At 35.6% G+C, this 19,877-nt stretch overlaps 1 protein-coding gene across 2 annotated transcripts in view; it reads left to right on the forward strand.

Annotated features, from left to right (window-relative positions):
* The window catches only part of LOC144443485 (phytanoyl-CoA dioxygenase, peroxisomal-like), an 11,869-nt gene extending 7,085 nt beyond the window's left edge, over positions 1 to 4,784 (forward strand). For both annotated transcript variants that reach the window (XM_078133016.1, XM_078133098.1), the window contains 3 exons: positions 782 to 931; positions 1,344 to 1,478; positions 2,327 to 4,784. In XM_078133016.1, coding sequence (XP_077989142.1) covers positions 782 to 931; positions 1,344 to 1,478; positions 2,327 to 2,389 — 348 coding nt within the window. In that variant the 3' untranslated portion in view covers positions 2,390 to 4,784. The remainder of the gene's footprint in view (positions 1 to 781; positions 932 to 1,343; positions 1,479 to 2,326) is intronic.
* The last annotated feature ends 15,093 nt before the right edge of the window (positions 4,785 to 19,877 follow it).

Below are 19,877 nucleotides of genomic sequence, written 5' to 3' on the forward strand. Positions count from 1 at the left end.
AACTGGAAATGTGTTTGTGAAGTGAACCTTTATGTAAAGTGGCCATAAAACTGTTCTTATCAAATGATGGAATGTAATACAAGTCTTTATATTTCCATAATGCTGTGCCAAGTTGTTATTTTTCCAATTCATTTGGTTACCTTCCCTGTTTGTAACAGGTTCCTTTCGTCAACGGTCTGATGTCAGCATTTTGTAGTAGTAGCTCATGCATTCAGAAAATGTATCAATGTTTGACTTTGATAAGACTTTGTTGAATCATACATGCCTATTACAGTAAGTTCAAAACAGAAATACATGGGAAATAAGAACTATTATGAAAAAAAATAGTTACTGTGGGTTTATAAGGTACTCAGATTGACTTTCTTTATCTAGAAAAAAATGAATTTGTTTAATCATTAACGCTTGTCCCTCCACCCTTCTCTCACAAGGTTGAAATAGGGATATTAAGAACATATGATTACAGTAACAGTAGATGTCACTAGAGCAACTACATTACAAAGTTACCTAGTGTCATAGATTTAATCTCTGGATTGTCATACTTAGTTCCTAAACATTTACAAAAAGGTACATGAATCGATTGAAATCCAAGAACACCAACCATATAATCTTCCACCTGTTTAAGTAGTCTACTGTCAGGTGACACCATGGGGCATGTGACTCACATCATTATGCTGAGGAGGTCTTAGTGATTTGAAAGAAAGCTATGTTGCTGCTCCAAACTAGATTCAGAAAAAAAAGGGTCACTTTATTTCAACTAAATTGTTATAAATTTTCATTTCAGGGTGGAGTTAACAAAATGTATCATGGTGTGAAGGATTATGCTCCGGACCATCCCAGGGTTCATCTGGAAATGGAGGCTGGAGACACCGTGTTCTTCCATCCACTGCTTATCCATGGATCTGGCACCAACAGAACTACAGGTTTCAGAAAGGTGTGGAACTTATAGATTTATCTTGCAATATGCATGTTAGTGTTAAAAGGTTCAATGGTCAAAGTTCAAAGTTCAAGAGTCAGTCATTGGTTGTTGCATGATAAGTTGTAAAGTAGGAGGCTCTCATATATCTAAAACTGTACAGACTGTTGTCAATATAGTTTTGAAAAACCGAGAGGACTTACTGAATTTTGCCATAGATGGATGATGGGCGAAGGATACTATAACCTGCACATATAGTAGTTAGTATGTTAGGAGTTGTCACCAAGTAGTTGTGGTGAACATCAGATGTCAACCACTAAGCAGTATGAAAACAAAAGGGGTAAAGTTTTTGAACTATATGCCACAGAGGGCAGTATTTATCTAAAAGTTGAATCACAAAGTTTTCATTAAACTTTGTTGCTCCTTTCAGGCAATCTCTTGTCACTATGCCAGTGCAGATTGTCATTACATTGATATCAGTGGTACATCTCAAGATATCATTGCCAAGGAAGTAGAAGGAATTGCTAAGAAATATCTTGGACCAGATGCTCAGATTACTTTCCAGGTATTGTATTATTTCATTGTTTACCTCAAAAAAAGGAGAACTGTGTTCAATATCTGATGAAAAAAAAATAACAAAAAGAATTATACAGGAATAGAATTGTCTCTCCATGGACAGATTGAAGGTTTTGTATTGATGGGTCCATCATCACTATTGAAAGACAACTTTGTGTAAATATTGTTCTGGGTATGTTAACTTTTAGATGTAATCCTACACTCTATATGACTATGAATTTCAAAACCTGTACTTGCAACGTAATTCTCATAGTTATCAATGAGTGTTTCACATTCAAGATGGCCACCAAAAATAGCGAAATGCATTTGACATCATATGTTTGTAGTCTGTAAGGTATGCCGTGATGGGCCGCCCTCCTCACACATCGGTTAACCCCTCCTAGGAGGAGGAGGCTGGTGAGGGCGGAACGACACAACATATCTTACAGTGTACATGTGTTGGACATTGTCTTTTTTCTGTTGATGAGGAAATCTCCATTGTTTATCAAAGAATCAAGTTGACAAGAAATGAAATGAAAACAGTAACAAGAATCTCTTACAATAATGGCAAACTTTGTGTTGATATCTACTTATTTCTGTATATGTCAGTATAGTGAATGGTTTTGTAAGGTATATATCCAACTATGTATTTTCACGTTTGCCTATGAAAAAGTATTTAAAAGTTTTGAAAATAAGGAGATATTTGAGGCAAAATTTAAACTTGACTTTGTACCATGTGACAATTTCCAAACCATACATGCATAAGGTTGAAAGCCACTGACTTCAAAACAAACATCACCCTCTCAAGGCCATTGTTAGGCTTATCTATGACTTTGTTTTTTTTTCATTTATGTCCAGGATCTGTGGAAGGTCCGTTCTCGTCATGTCAAGGGTGATGTCAGTACCATGGGAGCAGAGTAACATGTTATCATGTTGACGTGTTTTGAGAACCTGGATTGCCGATGGAAATAAACTCTACACAGACCTGTCTGATGATAAATACGTACGATAAAACACAATATTCTTGATTTGTTGTAATAGCATGTAATGATAACATATTAGGATACAGCAAACTCCATGCCTTTCAATGCAACAAGAATCAGACGGATTTTGTTCCAAAATAGAATGAAAAATGCACAGAAAATGTGACACATAGCATTCAAATAGCAAGTTTTTTTGCTATGAAAAAGTGAAAATGATACTTTTTTGGCATGTGCTAATTTTTTTTTTTCAAATTTGAAATGCAGTAGTGCTTTTACTGAAACTATCATTTACAGTTTTATATGGGTAATGAGAAATGAAAGATGGATGTTGGAAAACACATATTTGATATTTCAATTAACTGAGATTAGCGATATCTGAGATGTGAATCATAGCCATCTCACAGCCGGTACAGATTTTCACGTCTAGAAAGTTAGTTTTTGTTTCATGTAGGATAACCCCTCGGAAATGAAAATCTTAACTTTTACTATTGCTTTGCTAAGGAAAACTTCAACCAATGCATTTGAATGAATGAATGACTGAATGAATGAATGAATGAAATTTATTTCACCAGATAAGCTACATTTTCAAAGAAACATATGATACAAATATACAAAATGAATACAAAAGAAATACATAAGTATTATCTGATGTGGACAATGGAAATAGTTCAGCGGAAGTAGTCATGTCCATGGACCATACAATTTTCTACAATTTTCAAATCAATAATGTGACGCAATGAACTCTCAGTAGAAAAGTATAACAAATGTACTCCAATCAAGAACAAAGTGAAGGTACACCAGAGCAGTTATTTTAGATAGATGACAAAATTATCTAAAGTTGCATCCAAGTTATTTTCCAAAATGGCCGTGGGAGAATCATTCATGATGAATTCTCTGAGAAAACAAGATGGTAAACACTCAAATTATGATACCGACATTAACATGATGCCAAAATTAACATGAACAAGCTTTCATTTTATCAAATTTCGGGGGTTCAAGCTACTTCCATTTTCAAATAAATTGTGCATCCTTCAGAAAATGATTCCCCAGTATATGAAATCCCTCAAATTTAAATAATTTCTGTTTCAGAGAAAGATTTGTTTATTATTAAAATATTATAGGTGTGTGATTATGAAGAATGTTAGAGAGATATGGAGAGATAAATTTTAACATTTATATTGTAAAATATACATTTTTAATATACATTTGAATTATATGAATAGTGGCAGCCTCATAATGATGTTCACTAAATGTGAGGTCATTTCTAGTAATGAAGATTTAATGTTATGAACCCAGAGTCTATTAACATTCAGTGTCACATAACAATGTAATGTTATGAACCCAGAGTCTATGAACATTGATTCTGACATGACAATGTAATGTTATGAACCCAGAGTCTATGAACATTCATTCTGGCGTGACAATGTAATGTTATGAACCCAGAGTCCATGAACACTCAGTCTCACATAATAATGTAATGTTATGACCCCAGAGTCTATGAACATTCATTCTGGCATGACAATGTAATGTTATGAACCCAGAGTCTATGAACATTCATTCTGGCATGACAATGTAATGTTATGAACCCAGAGTCTATAAATATTCATTCTGGCATGACAATGTAATGTTATGACCCCAGAGTCTATGAACATTGATTCTGGCATGACAATGTAATGTTATGAACCCAGAGTCTATAAATATTCATTCTGGCATGACAATGTAATGTTATGACCCCAGAGTCTATGAACATTCATTCTGGCATGACAATGTAATGTTATGAACCCAGAGTCTATGAACATTCATTCTGGCGTGACAATGTAATGTTATGAACACAGAGTCTATGAACATTCATTCTGGCGTGACAATGTAATGTTATGAACACAGAGTCTATGAACATTCATTCTGGCGTGACAATGTAATGTTATGAACCCATATTCTATGAACATAGATTCTGGCATGACAATGTAATGTTATGAACCCATAGTCTATGAACATTGATTCTGGCATGACAATGTAATGTTATGAACCCAGAGTCTATAAATATTCATTCTGGCGTGATAATGTAATGCTTTGTGATGTCGGGAATGACATGTAGTTACAATAGTTGGCTAGCCGTTGTAGTGAAGAGACAATTATGAAGTATGTACTATCTTTTATTGCTTGGAGTGAACTTTTCAATTATCAGGGTCTATGGTCAATCTACCATTACTTTGTACTATATGCAGCTGAGAAAGTACACCGTAGGTAAATTTATGGTGTAATATGAAATACTGGTGTGATAGGTTGTTGATTTGTCAAGTTTATAAAGGGTTTACGAAATAAAATGTTTTAATCAACCAATAAGTTTTTGTACTTTATGGATGGATAGGTGGAAGGATGTACTCTCAGCATTTGAACATATAAACCCCTTCCCCTTACAATGTGAACATATAAACCCCTTCCCCTTACAGTGTGAACATATAAACCCCTTCCCCTTACAATGTGAACATATAAACCCCTTCCCCTTACAATGTGAACATATAAACCCCTTCCCCTTACAATGTGAACATATAAACCCCTTCCCCTTACAATGTGAACATATAAACCCCTTCCCCTTACAATGTGAACATATAAACCCCTTCCCCTTACAATGTGAACATATAAACCCCTTCCCCTTACAATGTGAACATATAAACCCCTTCCCCTTACAGTGTGAACATATAAACCCCTTCCCCTTACAATGTGAACATATAAACCCCTTCCCCTTACAATGCATTGCTTTGAAGTGTCCCGTTCCAAAGATTTTGACATATCGCAGTGTTTAATTCAAGATTGTTCTTACAAACCAAAAACTTGAGAAACTTAACGAGTGCTTGACAAATATCTTGATGAACATAACTAAAGTTACCAAAACAAAGAAAACTCAGAAATGAGAAACTATGGATATTCAGTCACACAGAAGTAAAGTATTTGAGGAGGCAACATGTCTTCTACGAAGACTTGTTTTGTTGAGGAAATACACAAAAAATATCTTTCCATGATAATTGAAACTCGACCAGAGAACTACAGCTTGTACCTTTTGACCTAAATAAATTGACTTATCATACAGCTGGTCTATTTAGCTGTTCTATAATCAGTACATGTCGAACAGTCACAATAATCAGAAGAACTTCCACACCAACCAAATTGTGAGCAGCAAAAGCCGGTATCAATTCCGTCTGGATCGCACTCTGAAGGCTCGCCATTGGGCAAAGGGTTAAACAGCCCACATTGTGTAGTCATCAACCATCGAACTGTTTGACAAGGATAAGAAAAGACACCATGTGAATAATATCATTTCTTAACAAATATTTTGAATTTGTTGTGCCCAATGAGATGTCAGGAGTAGCTCAAATTGAGCTAAGCCAGCTGGAACTTCTAAATTTAAAATAAAGCTGCGTCCCGGTGCATGTCTAAGTTTTTATTAAAAGCATAAATTTGACTCTAATTCTTGGACAACAACTTACATGACAAAATCCTATCAGCTATAAAGCTGTTAATTGAATATTTAAATGAGTCCCACTACTGTTCTAACACATGTATCAGTGAAAAAAAAACTGTTACATCAACAACAACAATAGCGACAAACATATTAAACACATTTGCAAAAAACTGGATAGTTGTTAAAGCGTTATTTATTTTTTAATTGCTTTAATCTGGGAAAAATATTTACCGAAGTGGTCGTATAGACAACTCATGTTATGTAATGAGAATTCTGTAATAATCAATTTGACAATTTTTGTGTAAATATCATTCAAGTTAAGAAAAGAATGTATTTAATTATTTATTTTTTCATTCATCTTTGTATTATTATTTTTCTTTTCTCTGTATGCTATAATCATTTTTTGTTGTTTCTCCTCGTTTTGCAAATGTGCGATTGGTGGTCATTAAGAGCAATAGACAAGTAATAATAATAATAATGACTTTTAGTTCATAAGAAACTGGGTGATCCTGTTGGTGTGTGTGTGTGTGTGTGTGTGTGTGTGTGTGTGTGTGTGTGTGTGCGTGTGTGTGTGTGTGTGTGTGTGTAAAAGAAGGTATCAATTCACAAGAAATAGAATAGTCTGTTTACCCTCTAGACAAGCGCTACGGATGTCTCGGTAGACATAGCCTTGTGGACAAGTACAATTATAAGCATTGATATAATCCTCACACGTTACTCCAGTTCCACAGGGATTAGGTACACACTCGTCTGTGTCTAAATAAGATAAAGAGAGGAAAATGGTATGTCACAATGATAATTATTGTAGTATGTATGCACGATGTCTGGTAGGTAGGTAGGCAGGTAGGTAGCTTGGTAGGTAGGTATACCCCATAGGAATGTATGTCCGATAGCTAGGTCGTTAAGTATACCCCGTAGGTATGTATGTCTGGTTGGTAGGTAGGTAGGTAGGTAGGTAGGTAGGTAGGTATGCAGGTAGGTAGGTAGGTAGGTAGGTAGGTAGGTAGATGTATGTCAGGATGTCAGGTATATCCTGTAGACGTGTATGTATGTCTGGTAAGTAGGGAGGTAGGTATACTCCGTAGGCATGTGTGTCTGGTAGGTAGGTGTAGGTATACCCCGTAGGTATGTATGTCTGGTAGGGTGGGTGTGTGGGTAGGCAAGTATTAGGCTTTTATTGATTTCGTTCACTGACAGCCCGTTTATAGTTCTCTCTGAATGTTTCTCTGTGGGTGAAATGAAGTTTGTCTTTCACTACACACAATCTACATCAAGATAACTCATTTGGTTCACCTTTCATTGTAACACACACACACACACACACACACACACACACACACACATACACACAAACACAAACACACACACGCACGCACGCGCATATATATATATATATATATATATATATATATATATATATATAGTACTGGAACTCTTTCTTGGGTGTAACTCGGAGTTTCACGCATATTGCGATCATCAGACACTCTCTGTGTCAGAGACACTCTCTGTGTATATCCGGGGGTTATTGCTCTTATAATGTATTATATCACATTGTAGCAACAACAGTAGAAAGCTTTAACAGATGGAGAGTAAGTACCAGTGGGAGTACTTGGCTAGCTTACCTATTTCACAGTTTATGCCCTCAAATCCAACAGTACAGCTACAGTTGTATTCATTTATATAGTCGTTACATATTCCTCCATTTTGACAGGGGTCTGAGTCACAATCATCAATATCTGTCAGATGTACACAAAGTGAGAGTGTCTGAGAGTGTCTGATGATCGCAATATGCGTGAAACTCCGAGTTACACCCAAGAAAGAGTTCCAGTACTACCAAAACTATTACGCTCTGCCACTGCGGTATAGAGCACTGTCTTATAGCAGATTGATACTCACCGAGTTATATATATATATATATATATATATATATATATATATATATATATATATATATATATATATATATATATATATATATATATATATATATGTATGTATATATATATATATATATATATATATATATATATATATATATATATATATATATATATATATATATATATATATATATATAATATGGGTGTAAACACACATAAATCTAAACACAATTACTAAAGACATTATTTATATAAAGCAATAACACCCAACACAGGCCAGCTTTGGGTAATATTCGCGATATACGGCATGAGCCGAAAGGCGAATGTTCTGATGGCATGAATTGTGCCTAGAATCAATTGTATATCCGGGGGTTATTGCTCTTATAATGTATTATATCACATTGTAGCAACAACAGTAGAAAGCTTTAACAGATGGAGAGTAAGTACCAGTGGGAGTACTTGGCTAGCTTACCTATTTCACAGTTTATGCCCTCAAATCCAACAGTACAGCTACAGTTGTATTCATTTATATAGTCGTTACATATTCCTCCATTTTGACAGGGGTCTGAGTCACAATCATCAATATCTGTCAGATGTACACAAAGACAACATAAAAGTACGCACATCCCACAGGGGCACGTGTTATTGCTTAGATTGCCGTTTTCTTAGGAAAATATCGTACGAATCCTGCTGCTACAAATGTATCAATCTCTATACTAGTAGAAATATTATCATTTTCTCTTTACAGGTAGGAATATATAGTCAAAAGGAAAGGTTATTATATTTAGTCTGTAGACCTGGAAAACAACAATCTATGAAATATTACATGCCCCTGTGGCACATCCATTCATCCGTGCATACACACATACATACATACATACATACATACATACATACATACACACACACAGACAGACAGACAGACAGACAGACAGACAGACAGACAGACAGACAGACAGACAGACAGACAGACAGACAGACAGACATACATACATACATACATACATACATACATACATACATACATACATACATACATACATACATACATACAATGGCATACTTGTATTTGAAGTTAGGTCTGTACGTAGCATTCCCATCAATGTTTTACGTTGTCATACATACCAATTTCACATAATTCTCCAGTATAACCATCTAAACAACTACAGGAGTAGCTGCCATATTCACCAACACACTGCCCACCATTGGTGCACTCCAAGGTACATGAAGGTGGGGTAGTTTGTACTGTAGATGTAGTAGGTTCAGTTGACATAACTAAATAACAGAATAACAGAATTGATTTTATACAACTGTTATCCAAAAAATCCCTTTCCATATAACACTTCTCGTGTTTAGATATTTTGGTATTATTCCTCAATAAAAATCCTTTGTTTTGTCAATGAACATGCGAGTATCCTAAGGGGGCCTTGTAACTGTCGAACGACGGGTAGTTACAAAACCTTAGGTCGCGAGTATTTTCCGGATAAATTATGATAAAAACGTTTGCCAAATCTGTTATGAAAGGGCATAATAAGAACACTCAGTACTCTTCAGAGCACTGTACAATTCAATATAACCGAGGCAGTGTACACAACAAGTATTATTTGATGCAAATATCTGAATGGAATAGTTCAAGGGAGGGGTTGTATCCATTGATATCGCTGTTTAGAGATTTCGGAGAACGCTCTTAGCTATTGTGCATACCAATAGGACTAAAGCTTACCAGATTCACAGTATTCACCTTGAAAACCTTCAAGACAAATACAAACATATTGTCCAAAGATTTTATTACACATTGCTCCATTCATACATTCCAGAAGGCATACGTCTTGTGTTGAAGTCGTACTGGTACTAAGATCGCCTGCAAGATAAACATGTTGCATTTTTCAAAACGTTGGCATACATTTTCTGAGATGACTAACTTTGCTGGTTTTAAGGTGAAATGTTAATGACAGTGCGCGGACATCATATTTTGATAATATATCCGTATACGACGACAAACTAATCTCCATCCAAGTAATGTAACCGGTCAGACAGTTTGATACTGCCTATGAAATTTATATACGACTTAGGCTTACAATACTTTGAGGTTTTTGCTTATAGTTTATCCTACGTCTATGTACGCTAACGATGTCGATTATTAAATCCGGGTACTGAGATTTAATCACAGACTTTTAATGCTTTAATAAGGCTGCATGAAATCCTGGATTTAGTATCAGAGAAAACATTCAGTTTCATTCACTTTCATTATTGTCAGCAACTAAGTACAACCGGGAGTTCTCACGAACGTCGTCGGCTGGGGCTCGAATTTGTGTGTAGATTTATACACAGCATAAACCCTGATATACAATTGACTATTTTTTTTAAAGTTTACTTTTACGTAATGTTCTAACTAGTGGGGTTTGTGTATAATAATATATAGAATTGCACATGAGACGCTATTGTACTTAGATTTCTGAATATACAAAAGTATAACCCTTAGTACTCGCATGTAATATCCTCGAAACTATGGCAAGAAGACATAATTGCATGTACTAACTTGGGCTGTTCGACGTTGAATATGAAGAACACGGTTGAAGGTCAAGTTCTAAGATGTAAGGCATACTTTGATAATATGAATGAAGACATTTTCGTTGAGACGCTATTATTACGCTATTATTATGTTTTTTCTCGAATTAGTCAACAATATTCAAAAGCTAAGAGAGACATTTTACTGTATCTGGTACTTGATTGAGTGATCTCGTGATTTTGCTGGAATAGCTCAAATGTACACAACTTGATAGTAAGAGGAAATGTTGGTAACTTTGAATTGTTTGTTTCTTCTGTGTGTATTCAATTATTGACTATTGGTTAGATGATACCTATATGATAGTTTTGCAAAGTGAACTTTCTTCTTACCCTTTTGAGCCGCCATGTTATCATTCTCGTTGTTGGTTCCCGTACTGGTTGAGCCTACAATGGCTCCCACCACCACACCTAGTAACGCAGCAATACCCAGTACAATTCCTAACACCATTAGTCGACGACGTCGTTTTTCACTATTCTTGTTCTCTCTCTGTGCCTGTACGAAGTGAAAAAAGTAAATTTTGAACTATAATGGTTACATTTTATAAAAAAAAAACGAATGAAAAAAATCTTAACTTACAGGCGCTATTATTGTCATGGACCAATATTTGAATATTTACTATTTCGGCAATATATTTTCCTCCATTTGCCATGATGTCTAAAAATGTATTTAATTCAAATCTTAGTTGTAATTCAGGCTCGGCTCTAATCGGTTGACGAGAAAACTACAGGCATTTACATATTGTTATCAGTTGAGTGTAAAAAGTGTCAAAGAAAAAATAATGAGATCATGTGGTCCTAGTATAGCATACGAGAAGTCAGTATTTCGCTGACGATATTACTTTAAGATATAATCATTACCGATGACTTCATGCTTTACTTTCATCCAACCAGATAAAATATATATTTATGACATTATTGTTTAATAATAGAGATATAAACACTTTCTTAAAGTAAAAGTTTGGTCAATAAAGGCCAGAAAGGATTTAGATGAGAAAATGTAAACATCTCGTTCAGAGAGGTAACTGTCGAACCATAAATCGATGTCTGTACAGCTATTCCCTGAGTGCTCGTGTGATCCGGTACGATCGCGAGTGCAACTAGCGTGTAGCTAGCTGAATATTCCCTATAAAGTTAACGTTTGGTGTGAAGTTTAAGACCGTGATACTATTTTCTTATATCAAAAATCTATTAGAATCCTATACAAATAAATCCTGACATGAAAAACGCATGATTTGTGTACAATGTGTATGTCTACAGTTTCTTTTTCCAAATTGTCACCTACATCGTGTACATTCGTGTATTGTTCGTTCACGAAACTGAGACCTATTAAGTACTTTAGAGGCCCAACATTTGAAAATGGAATTTGTACTTTAGGTTAGTAATGAAATAAATGAACCTGCCTTCGGAAGAAATAAATACTCACATCTTTTTCTTTGTCATCATCGTTTTTGACAGGTTCTACTTTATTCATCTTGTCGACTTTCGGTTTTTGATAAATTGTGTTAAAGTTGTCGGTATGTATATATAGTACAGTGTAAAGTCTAACTACTATTTAGTAGTTAGGGAGCAGTTATTATATACTGTGGGAACGGAGGGGTTGGAGGAATTTAGAGGTTCACTCTAAAAACCGGAGGGTTTACTTAAATCGCATTTGAAAACGCATTTGGAAACAGCCATAATAGTTTAATTGCAGCGGTGCTCAATTCCGATACAACCCTTCGGAGATTCATAAATTGTATAGAGATTTGTTGTATTTTTACATGCTTGTATTTGTTCATGTGTGTAATTCTCGTGTTTTCTTTTTAAAGGCCTACTTGTTTTAAAATGCTGTTTTTATGTATAGCTTTTATCTGTGGGATGTTTATGAGCGTTTTTGCGTTTTTTCTCTCCAGAAATAAAGTTTTAACAATAGTAATTATAATAAATCTCTAACTATTTATTGGCAATTCCTCGACCTCCGGTCGTTGATATTATATGACTTGGTGATAGTACACATTCACAAGAAAATTGTGTTTCAACTTGAAAACATTTGAAAACATATCTGCGAGCTTCAGTATCCATCTTTGTAATGTGTATATACGTAGTATAAGGTGTAAATAGAACGTATGCAGAGATCTAAAGAGATTATATTGTGTTCATATGCGACAAAGGATGTCCATGAGCGTTGAAGAATATTACTGTGAGTTAAAGATAGCTAAACAGAAGGATTGCGATTCACTTCGCCCCAATTTCAACTCGTCCCATTTCAACTCGCCCCAATTTCAACTCTCCCCATTTTCAACTCGCCCCAATTTTAACTCGTCCCATTTTCAACTCGCCCCAACAACACTAGTAAACGTTTATAAATCTAAACGATACATGGACTCGAAGTACGGGGACCGAAACAATTACATGATTTTACCTACCAAGCGCAGTTGATCTGAAGCATAGCAAATGTAACATTTCGTAGCTAGAAAATGGTGTGGGTTTTAGTGGAATACAAGATACCACAGACCCTCCAAACTGAGTACTACTAGCTTCGATTTCATATATGCACAGGTAAATTATATTGTAAAGAGTTGGGGCGAGTTGAAAATGGGGCGAGTTGAAATTGAGGCGAGTTGAAAATTGGACGAGTTGACTGAGTGGGACGAGGTGAAATGGGACGAGTTGAAATTGGGACGAGTTGATCCGTCACCAAACAGAAGAAAGTTGTGCAGTGGCTGAAATAGTGGTTGTTTCAATTTTCCTACTTGAAGAAAAATAGAATCAAAACAAATGTATAAGTAGGCTTAAAAAACTGAATGCCGTCAGGAAGGGCAAGTCTTTAGATTTTCGTTCCTACACACAATGATTGTTGGAATGCAACAGAACATATGCGATTACTTATGTCTGAAGTATATATTGAACTTGAAGTATGCATTCTTCGGATACAACTGAAAATCATTAATTACGCAAATGTCTCATAAAAAACTAAAAGCTACATCAACATACTTCTCAGAACATATGTGATTAGATATGTTTGAAGTATACTTGTAACAAATTATATTGAATTTGAAGAGTGCATTTTTAAGATACAGCCTAATTACTGAAAATCATTAATTATGCAAATAAATCCGTAAAACTAAAAGCTACATCACCAACCTTTTCACAACATATGCGATTAGTTATTTTTGAAGTATGTACCAAATTATGTAGTCTTGCTGCTAGACGTTCGGGCTTTCTTTCGATGCTATAACTATAAGCGAACGAAGTTCGCATGTGAGGGCTTGCCCGAACACGGATGTTCCATCCTCGATAGCGTTGTTCGGCTGTGTGTCGTATTTTATCGGAAGAACATCCGAGGTCTAGCTGATAGACTACAAATTATGTTGAGTTTGCAGCATGTATTCCTAAGATATAGCGTAATTACTGAAAATCATTAAGTATGCAAATTAATCATTAAAACTAAACGTTCCATCAATAGGTTTTATGATACATGTGCACCCTGATATTATGAATGTATGTACCAAATTATATAGAAATTGAGGCTTGCACTCTTCATATATAGCCTAATTACAGAAAATCATTAATTATGCAAATACTCATTACAACTAAAAGCTACATCAACAAGCTTATCAACGTGCCCTTTGTTTTATTTGAAGTATGTACCATATTATATTGAATTTGAAACTTGCATGCTTGAGATATAGCCTAATTACTGAAAAAACATTAATAATGCAAATGAGTCATTAAAACTACAAGCTATATCATCAAACTTTATATGACATGCATTTTGCTATCAATGTATGTACCAAATTATATTGAATTTGAAGCGTTACCGAAAACAAGCAATTATGCAAATGAGCCATTGGATATTCGTTATGAAATATAGGGTTAATAAGTTATTGCGTCAAAGAGGCAAGAAATGTTTGCACTTGTACTCAGAAAATGAAATCTCCCGAGGTTTGAATTTGTTCAAATCATGAGCAAAATATTTCATGATCCCTACCCCCTTTCAGACCATCAGAATTTTCATTCCCCCACCTTCATACCTCAAATTTCTTTCGCGGCCCCCAATTTTCTCCTCAGCTCCCCCCCCCCTTTCCGTAAATTCTGCTCATTCCCTAAATACCAAACGCTCTCTTCAATATTACGTTGTCTATGGCCATAGCCATACTACGTAGAAAAAAGTGATTATCAACCGATCACCGATTCGGAAGTGAAGCTGCGTCGCGCGTGGTTAGCGCTTGGATGGTACATCGCCTGTGAATACCACATGCTATAGGCTTTTTATTTTTTGACCTTTACCAGTCATTCATCTCGTCTTTAACCGAACATCTTCGTTTTTCTATCCTCACATATTTTGTTGTTGACGCCATACTCATTCTCAATAACTTCACTTTTCACACTAAAGTCTCGGGCTATCTCAAGCAAGTCATCGCTGATATCGACATGCAGTAAGGGACAGGTCAGTTTCTTCGGCATGGGAGGGGCGGTGGATTGGTAGAGGGGATTGACATGCTGTCTTTGAAAATGGCAGTGGGGGAATCATATCATGTTTTGACAATTGTGGAGGGGGGGGGGTGTCATTGTGTTTTGGGATTTTGATGGGAAAAAATTCCGTTTTTACAATGACATGACCTTGTCTGAACTGTGGTATTCTTTAATGTTAATTAATCTGGGGTGATGTTGAAACATACTAGACATATTTATATTTGACATGAAAACCAAAATAATGTAATACATTAACTGTAGTTGATAAATAAAGTTTGAGACCTGTACAACTACAAGACACTCAAGTGTACATGACGTTGATGTATGATCATAAATTAATGCTGTCAAATATTGTTTTGTTTTTGTTTTTTGGTTATGTTGAATTGAATCTACAGTATCAGTGTACATTATTGTCTGTGTACATTATGTATATATTGATATATTGTCAGAACTGTACATAAGAACAATTGTTTTCAGTGTATGATCATATTGACCAGAATAATGGAGCTTTAAAAAAAGAAAGAAAAAAAAGAAAAAAAGAAGAATACGGCATCGCCGCATCACTCTTGAATTTTCCCTTGAACGAGAAATAACTTTTTTTTCTTAGCCTAAGTTGAGATTTAACCTTAGTCATTGCAAAAGAAGAAACAAATATCACATAACTTTCTCCATAGATATATAATTCAACTCTGCAGCTTACATATTGTAACGACAGAAATTGACCTGACCTGACGACAGAAATTGACCTGACAAAAGATAGGAATAAGTTACAGTTAACATCATGTTTTGAAGAAATCGGATATTGCGTGTCTTAGAAATGACGAGTTACCGGCGGACTGATAGAGCACATTACTTGGTCCCCCCCATTTGGAGTGATTGGCAAGTTCCAAAAACTATTTCAGGGGACTAGTACCAGTCACCCCACCCCCACGCACACACATACACCTGACACCTTAGTCCTGCTTGCAAACGGTGCACGGGTCTAGAGTACTGTCTAGAGTACTGACATGACGAGGGACAATTGTCAGAATCGATTCGCGAATGACTCCGTATGCAAGCAGGACTACCCATCACCATAGTCGTTTCTAATTCTGTGTATAATAGGTCAAAGAACTTTACTTATCAGATACCAAAGGTCAGTAAGCGTAGAGTGGTGCACAGAACAAAGGTGAACAAGTTATCCCATCATTTATTGCATAGACAATCACAGTTTGGTAACAAAATGGGGGAAACCGCACTGAGAAACAACATAATACATCATACAGTGTTCGCAGTATGCAGACGACTCCAAGATCTTTAAGACAATTTTTAATGATCTAGGCTGTTTTAGACTACATATGACCTTAATAACGTTTCTGAATGGCCCAAACTGTGGCACCTCAAACTTAATTTGAAGAAATGCAATGTGATTACTTTCAGTAGGAAGAAGACTGTCATCTCTCATATTATAACTATACCATTAACGGCATCAAAACAAAATCGACCGTGTAAACCAAGTCAAAGATCTTGGCATTGCCCTCTAAACTAATTTAAGCTGGGAGTTACATATTCAGGACATCGTCAAAAAGGCTTACAAGTTAGGTGGTTTGATAAAGCGTACCTGCAAGTATTTCCCTGACAGATCTTGTATCATTAATTTATATAAATCGCTTGTACGGAGTCAACTAGAGTATTGTCCACAAGTTTGGTCACCCCATCAGAAGTATATTTAATCTCTAAAATTGAAAGAGTCCAGCATACATTTTTCAACTACCTTTATTTTGGAAAATTGTCCAATGGTAAAGGAGTATTTATAGTAATCTTTGTCAGTATTTTAGGAAATTGCTGGATGCAGTCTTTTTTATATAAATGTTTGCATGGCTCTTTTAACTCTATGTATATTGTTGCCAATGTTCCGTTTTATGTTCCCTCCAGGAATCTCCGTTCCCACTACATTTTTAAAGTGGCTCGTTTTAATTCTACTCAAAGGAAACCTAGGTTTTACATAGGACCTTCAGTTTTATCAATACCTTGCAAAACGCTCACATATTTTCCAGTCTCAGTAATTTTAGAAAGAGTGTCCTAAATGAAGTAGTTGATTTGTGAATTTAACGATGTTTCGGTAATATTATCTTTTCTATATTATTTTTTTTATTAGTTTTGTAAATATTATATGTATTTTAGTCTTTTCCAATTTCTGAGTGTCTGTAAATGGGGTAATCCTGTAGACATCTCAAATAAACAAACAAACAAACAAACAAACAAACAAACAAACACACACACAAGCAAGCAAGCAAGCAAGCAAACAAACAAATAAATAAATAAATAAATAAATAAATAAATAAATAAATAAATAAATAAATAAATAAATAAATAAATAAATAAATAAATGTAGTTATAGGGATGAATGTCCCTTCCTTGACAAAGCTTTGCACACCTATGTAAGAATGGTGCCATCCTACAAGCTAGCTAGGTCATGTCAGGTCATGTGAGTGGACGATTCACTTATATCAGCCGAACAGAGACTGCAGGTGTTGCTGTAACACTTGAAGGATTCTCCTGTGGCACCAAGAGTTGTAGCAAACTGGGTATTTAGGTTTGTAAATTGATTCCTGATCACTGCAGCATTTGTAGGGACATCATGTTTTATACCTGGTTTCTGATGATACATCATACCAAAACAGACATTAATACCCCGCTACACAAACTTTAATACATGTATTAGCTCCGGTAGAGGACTGCTAATCCTGTACATGTCAAACACTGAGTCAACATTTTGACAGCTAAAGGGTATAAGTTTAATAATTTATCTAGTTGAACTGCTCCTATTATATACGGCATCGTTACGATTTACATCTCCACTCACAGTTTAGTTAAAGACCACGTTCACGTTGGCATCCAGACTATTAAATAGTATACTTGACAGTGTAAAGAAGTGTCTATTTTCTGTCTCGACTTTTTAAATGGGCCCAACTTTTTCAAGACTTCATTTTGTACATGAAAAATGCCACGATCTAGCCTGCCACGTTTGACAATCAGACACAGTAGTGCCAGGCGTGAGATTTATGTAACGTTCAAGGATCGCTTATAACATGTCGTTCATGTCAGCCCCCCCCCCCCTTACGTCAACTTATCCGAGAAATAGCGGTACAAACTATTTTATGATGTCTAATGATATGGCATTGATTACTTTTATATATGTGTGTGTATGATCATATACACATCACACAGACTTGTTCACAGTTAGGGGCAAAATCAACAGTTCAATGTAGGATAAAAACATTCTCGCAAACCAGAGCTGTTATTTCTTCGATTCCGCCATACTACGGAATACCCTTTTGACGGTGCATTTTGGACGGTGCCGTAAAAAAGGCTATGGGTAAAAATAAGATAAATTCTTTTAGTTAGGCCTCAGACTAAAACCCCCACCTAACTATTGATTATGTGAAACAAATTTCAATTTTAGTCAATGTTATGAAATTCACATGACCAGCGTGAAAGGAATAGATGTAACTGTGATTTGCAAGATAAACTCAATTGATAAGACCCCTGTATGATACTAGTAAACAATTACACTCTTTGGAAAGTTCAATTCAAACAATCAACGCCAAATATCTGATAAAAGGAGGTCGTGAAATAGATGTCATGTGTTCAATCTCAGTCGAAGTGTATACTCATGTTGATCAGTATAATGGAGCTCTTAAAAAATGGAAAAAAGAATACCGCATCGCTGCATCACTTCTGAATTTTCCCTTGAACGAGCATCAATTTCTTTTTTATTGGCCTAAGTTGAGATTTAAAATTAGTCATAATAAACCAAATTCCCATAAACTTTCTCCATAGATACATAATTCAACTCTACAGCTTACATCGATATCCATTGTATCCATGACGACAAAAATCGACCTGGCAAAAGATGGGAATATAAGTTACCGGCTGTTAACAGAAGAGCGATTGGAAGAGGGCGCCATTGTGATGACGAATGTATTCATCAATGCTGGGCCATTAACAATGTGTGTATCGAAATCTTTTGAAGCTGAACTTGCTTCAAACATGAAAATATGTTACACTGCCATGAAGGATAGTGTTGGCCTGGTTGCTATTGACAACAACAGTGGTAAGGTCGTTGGTATATCAACAGCTGCTGTAGTTACGGTTGTCGAATTATTCAAAGAAATGGAAAAAGGGGAAAGTGTATCAATTTTGTCTCCATCACTGCCTTTAGTCGCGATAATAAAAGAGCTTGATAGATATCTCCTACAAGACCAAGACCTGGTGAGTAATCCAGACGCCTTAGTATATATGTAGTTCAGCGAAACTGGGAGTAGATATGGGACATAACAATAGAGGCATTGGCACAAAGCTGATTCAGCTGAGGACAGAACTTGCAAAGAAGAAAGGCTGCAAGTTTATAGTTGCACAAGTTAGTGGCCCAGCCAGTCAAAAATTATACAGTAATCTTGGTTACGTACAAGCCGGGGAAGTAAAATACAAAGACTTCGAGTATGAAGGAGAAAAAGTATTCAGTACCATCAATATTTGTCCATCTGTAAAACTTTTAGTTTTGAAACTGTGAATTTCAGCGAATAAATGATATTTTTAACCTGGATGCACACTTGTGGAATGTCAACATCTTGCCCCCATCTCACCATCAGTGAGTGACGTTCGTATTCTTTCTGATCTGGTCATAGAGGGCGTTATTTTTATTTTGGGTCAGATTCCATAGACATGAGGTAGATTCATAATATGAGTGATATCTAAGCAAATAGGACCTCCCGTAAAGCCGCACTAGGAATGCTTTTGTTGAAAATGTTTTTTTAGGTATAATAACTTACTCGTAATATCGTACACGTGAACAGTATCGCATCACCTTTGGGGTAAACTGTATATCATTTTTTAGTCCGCGTCCAAACATCAGCGCCCTCAACAGCGATCATGAATTTCAACTTGTTTCTGTCTATACTATACACTACTTACGGATAATATCAACCACTATTCAATGTCTAACTACTGGTATTTTAACAATTTTCAGTGAATATATTGTGTTTGTCTGATCGAAAAATAATACATCCAGTTACAACTAG

The sequence above is a fragment of the Glandiceps talaboti genome, chromosome 1 (assembly GCF_964340395.1).
Source record: "Glandiceps talaboti chromosome 1, keGlaTala1.1, whole genome shotgun sequence".
Taxonomy (NCBI): Eukaryota; Metazoa; Hemichordata; class Enteropneusta; family Spengelidae; genus Glandiceps; species Glandiceps talaboti.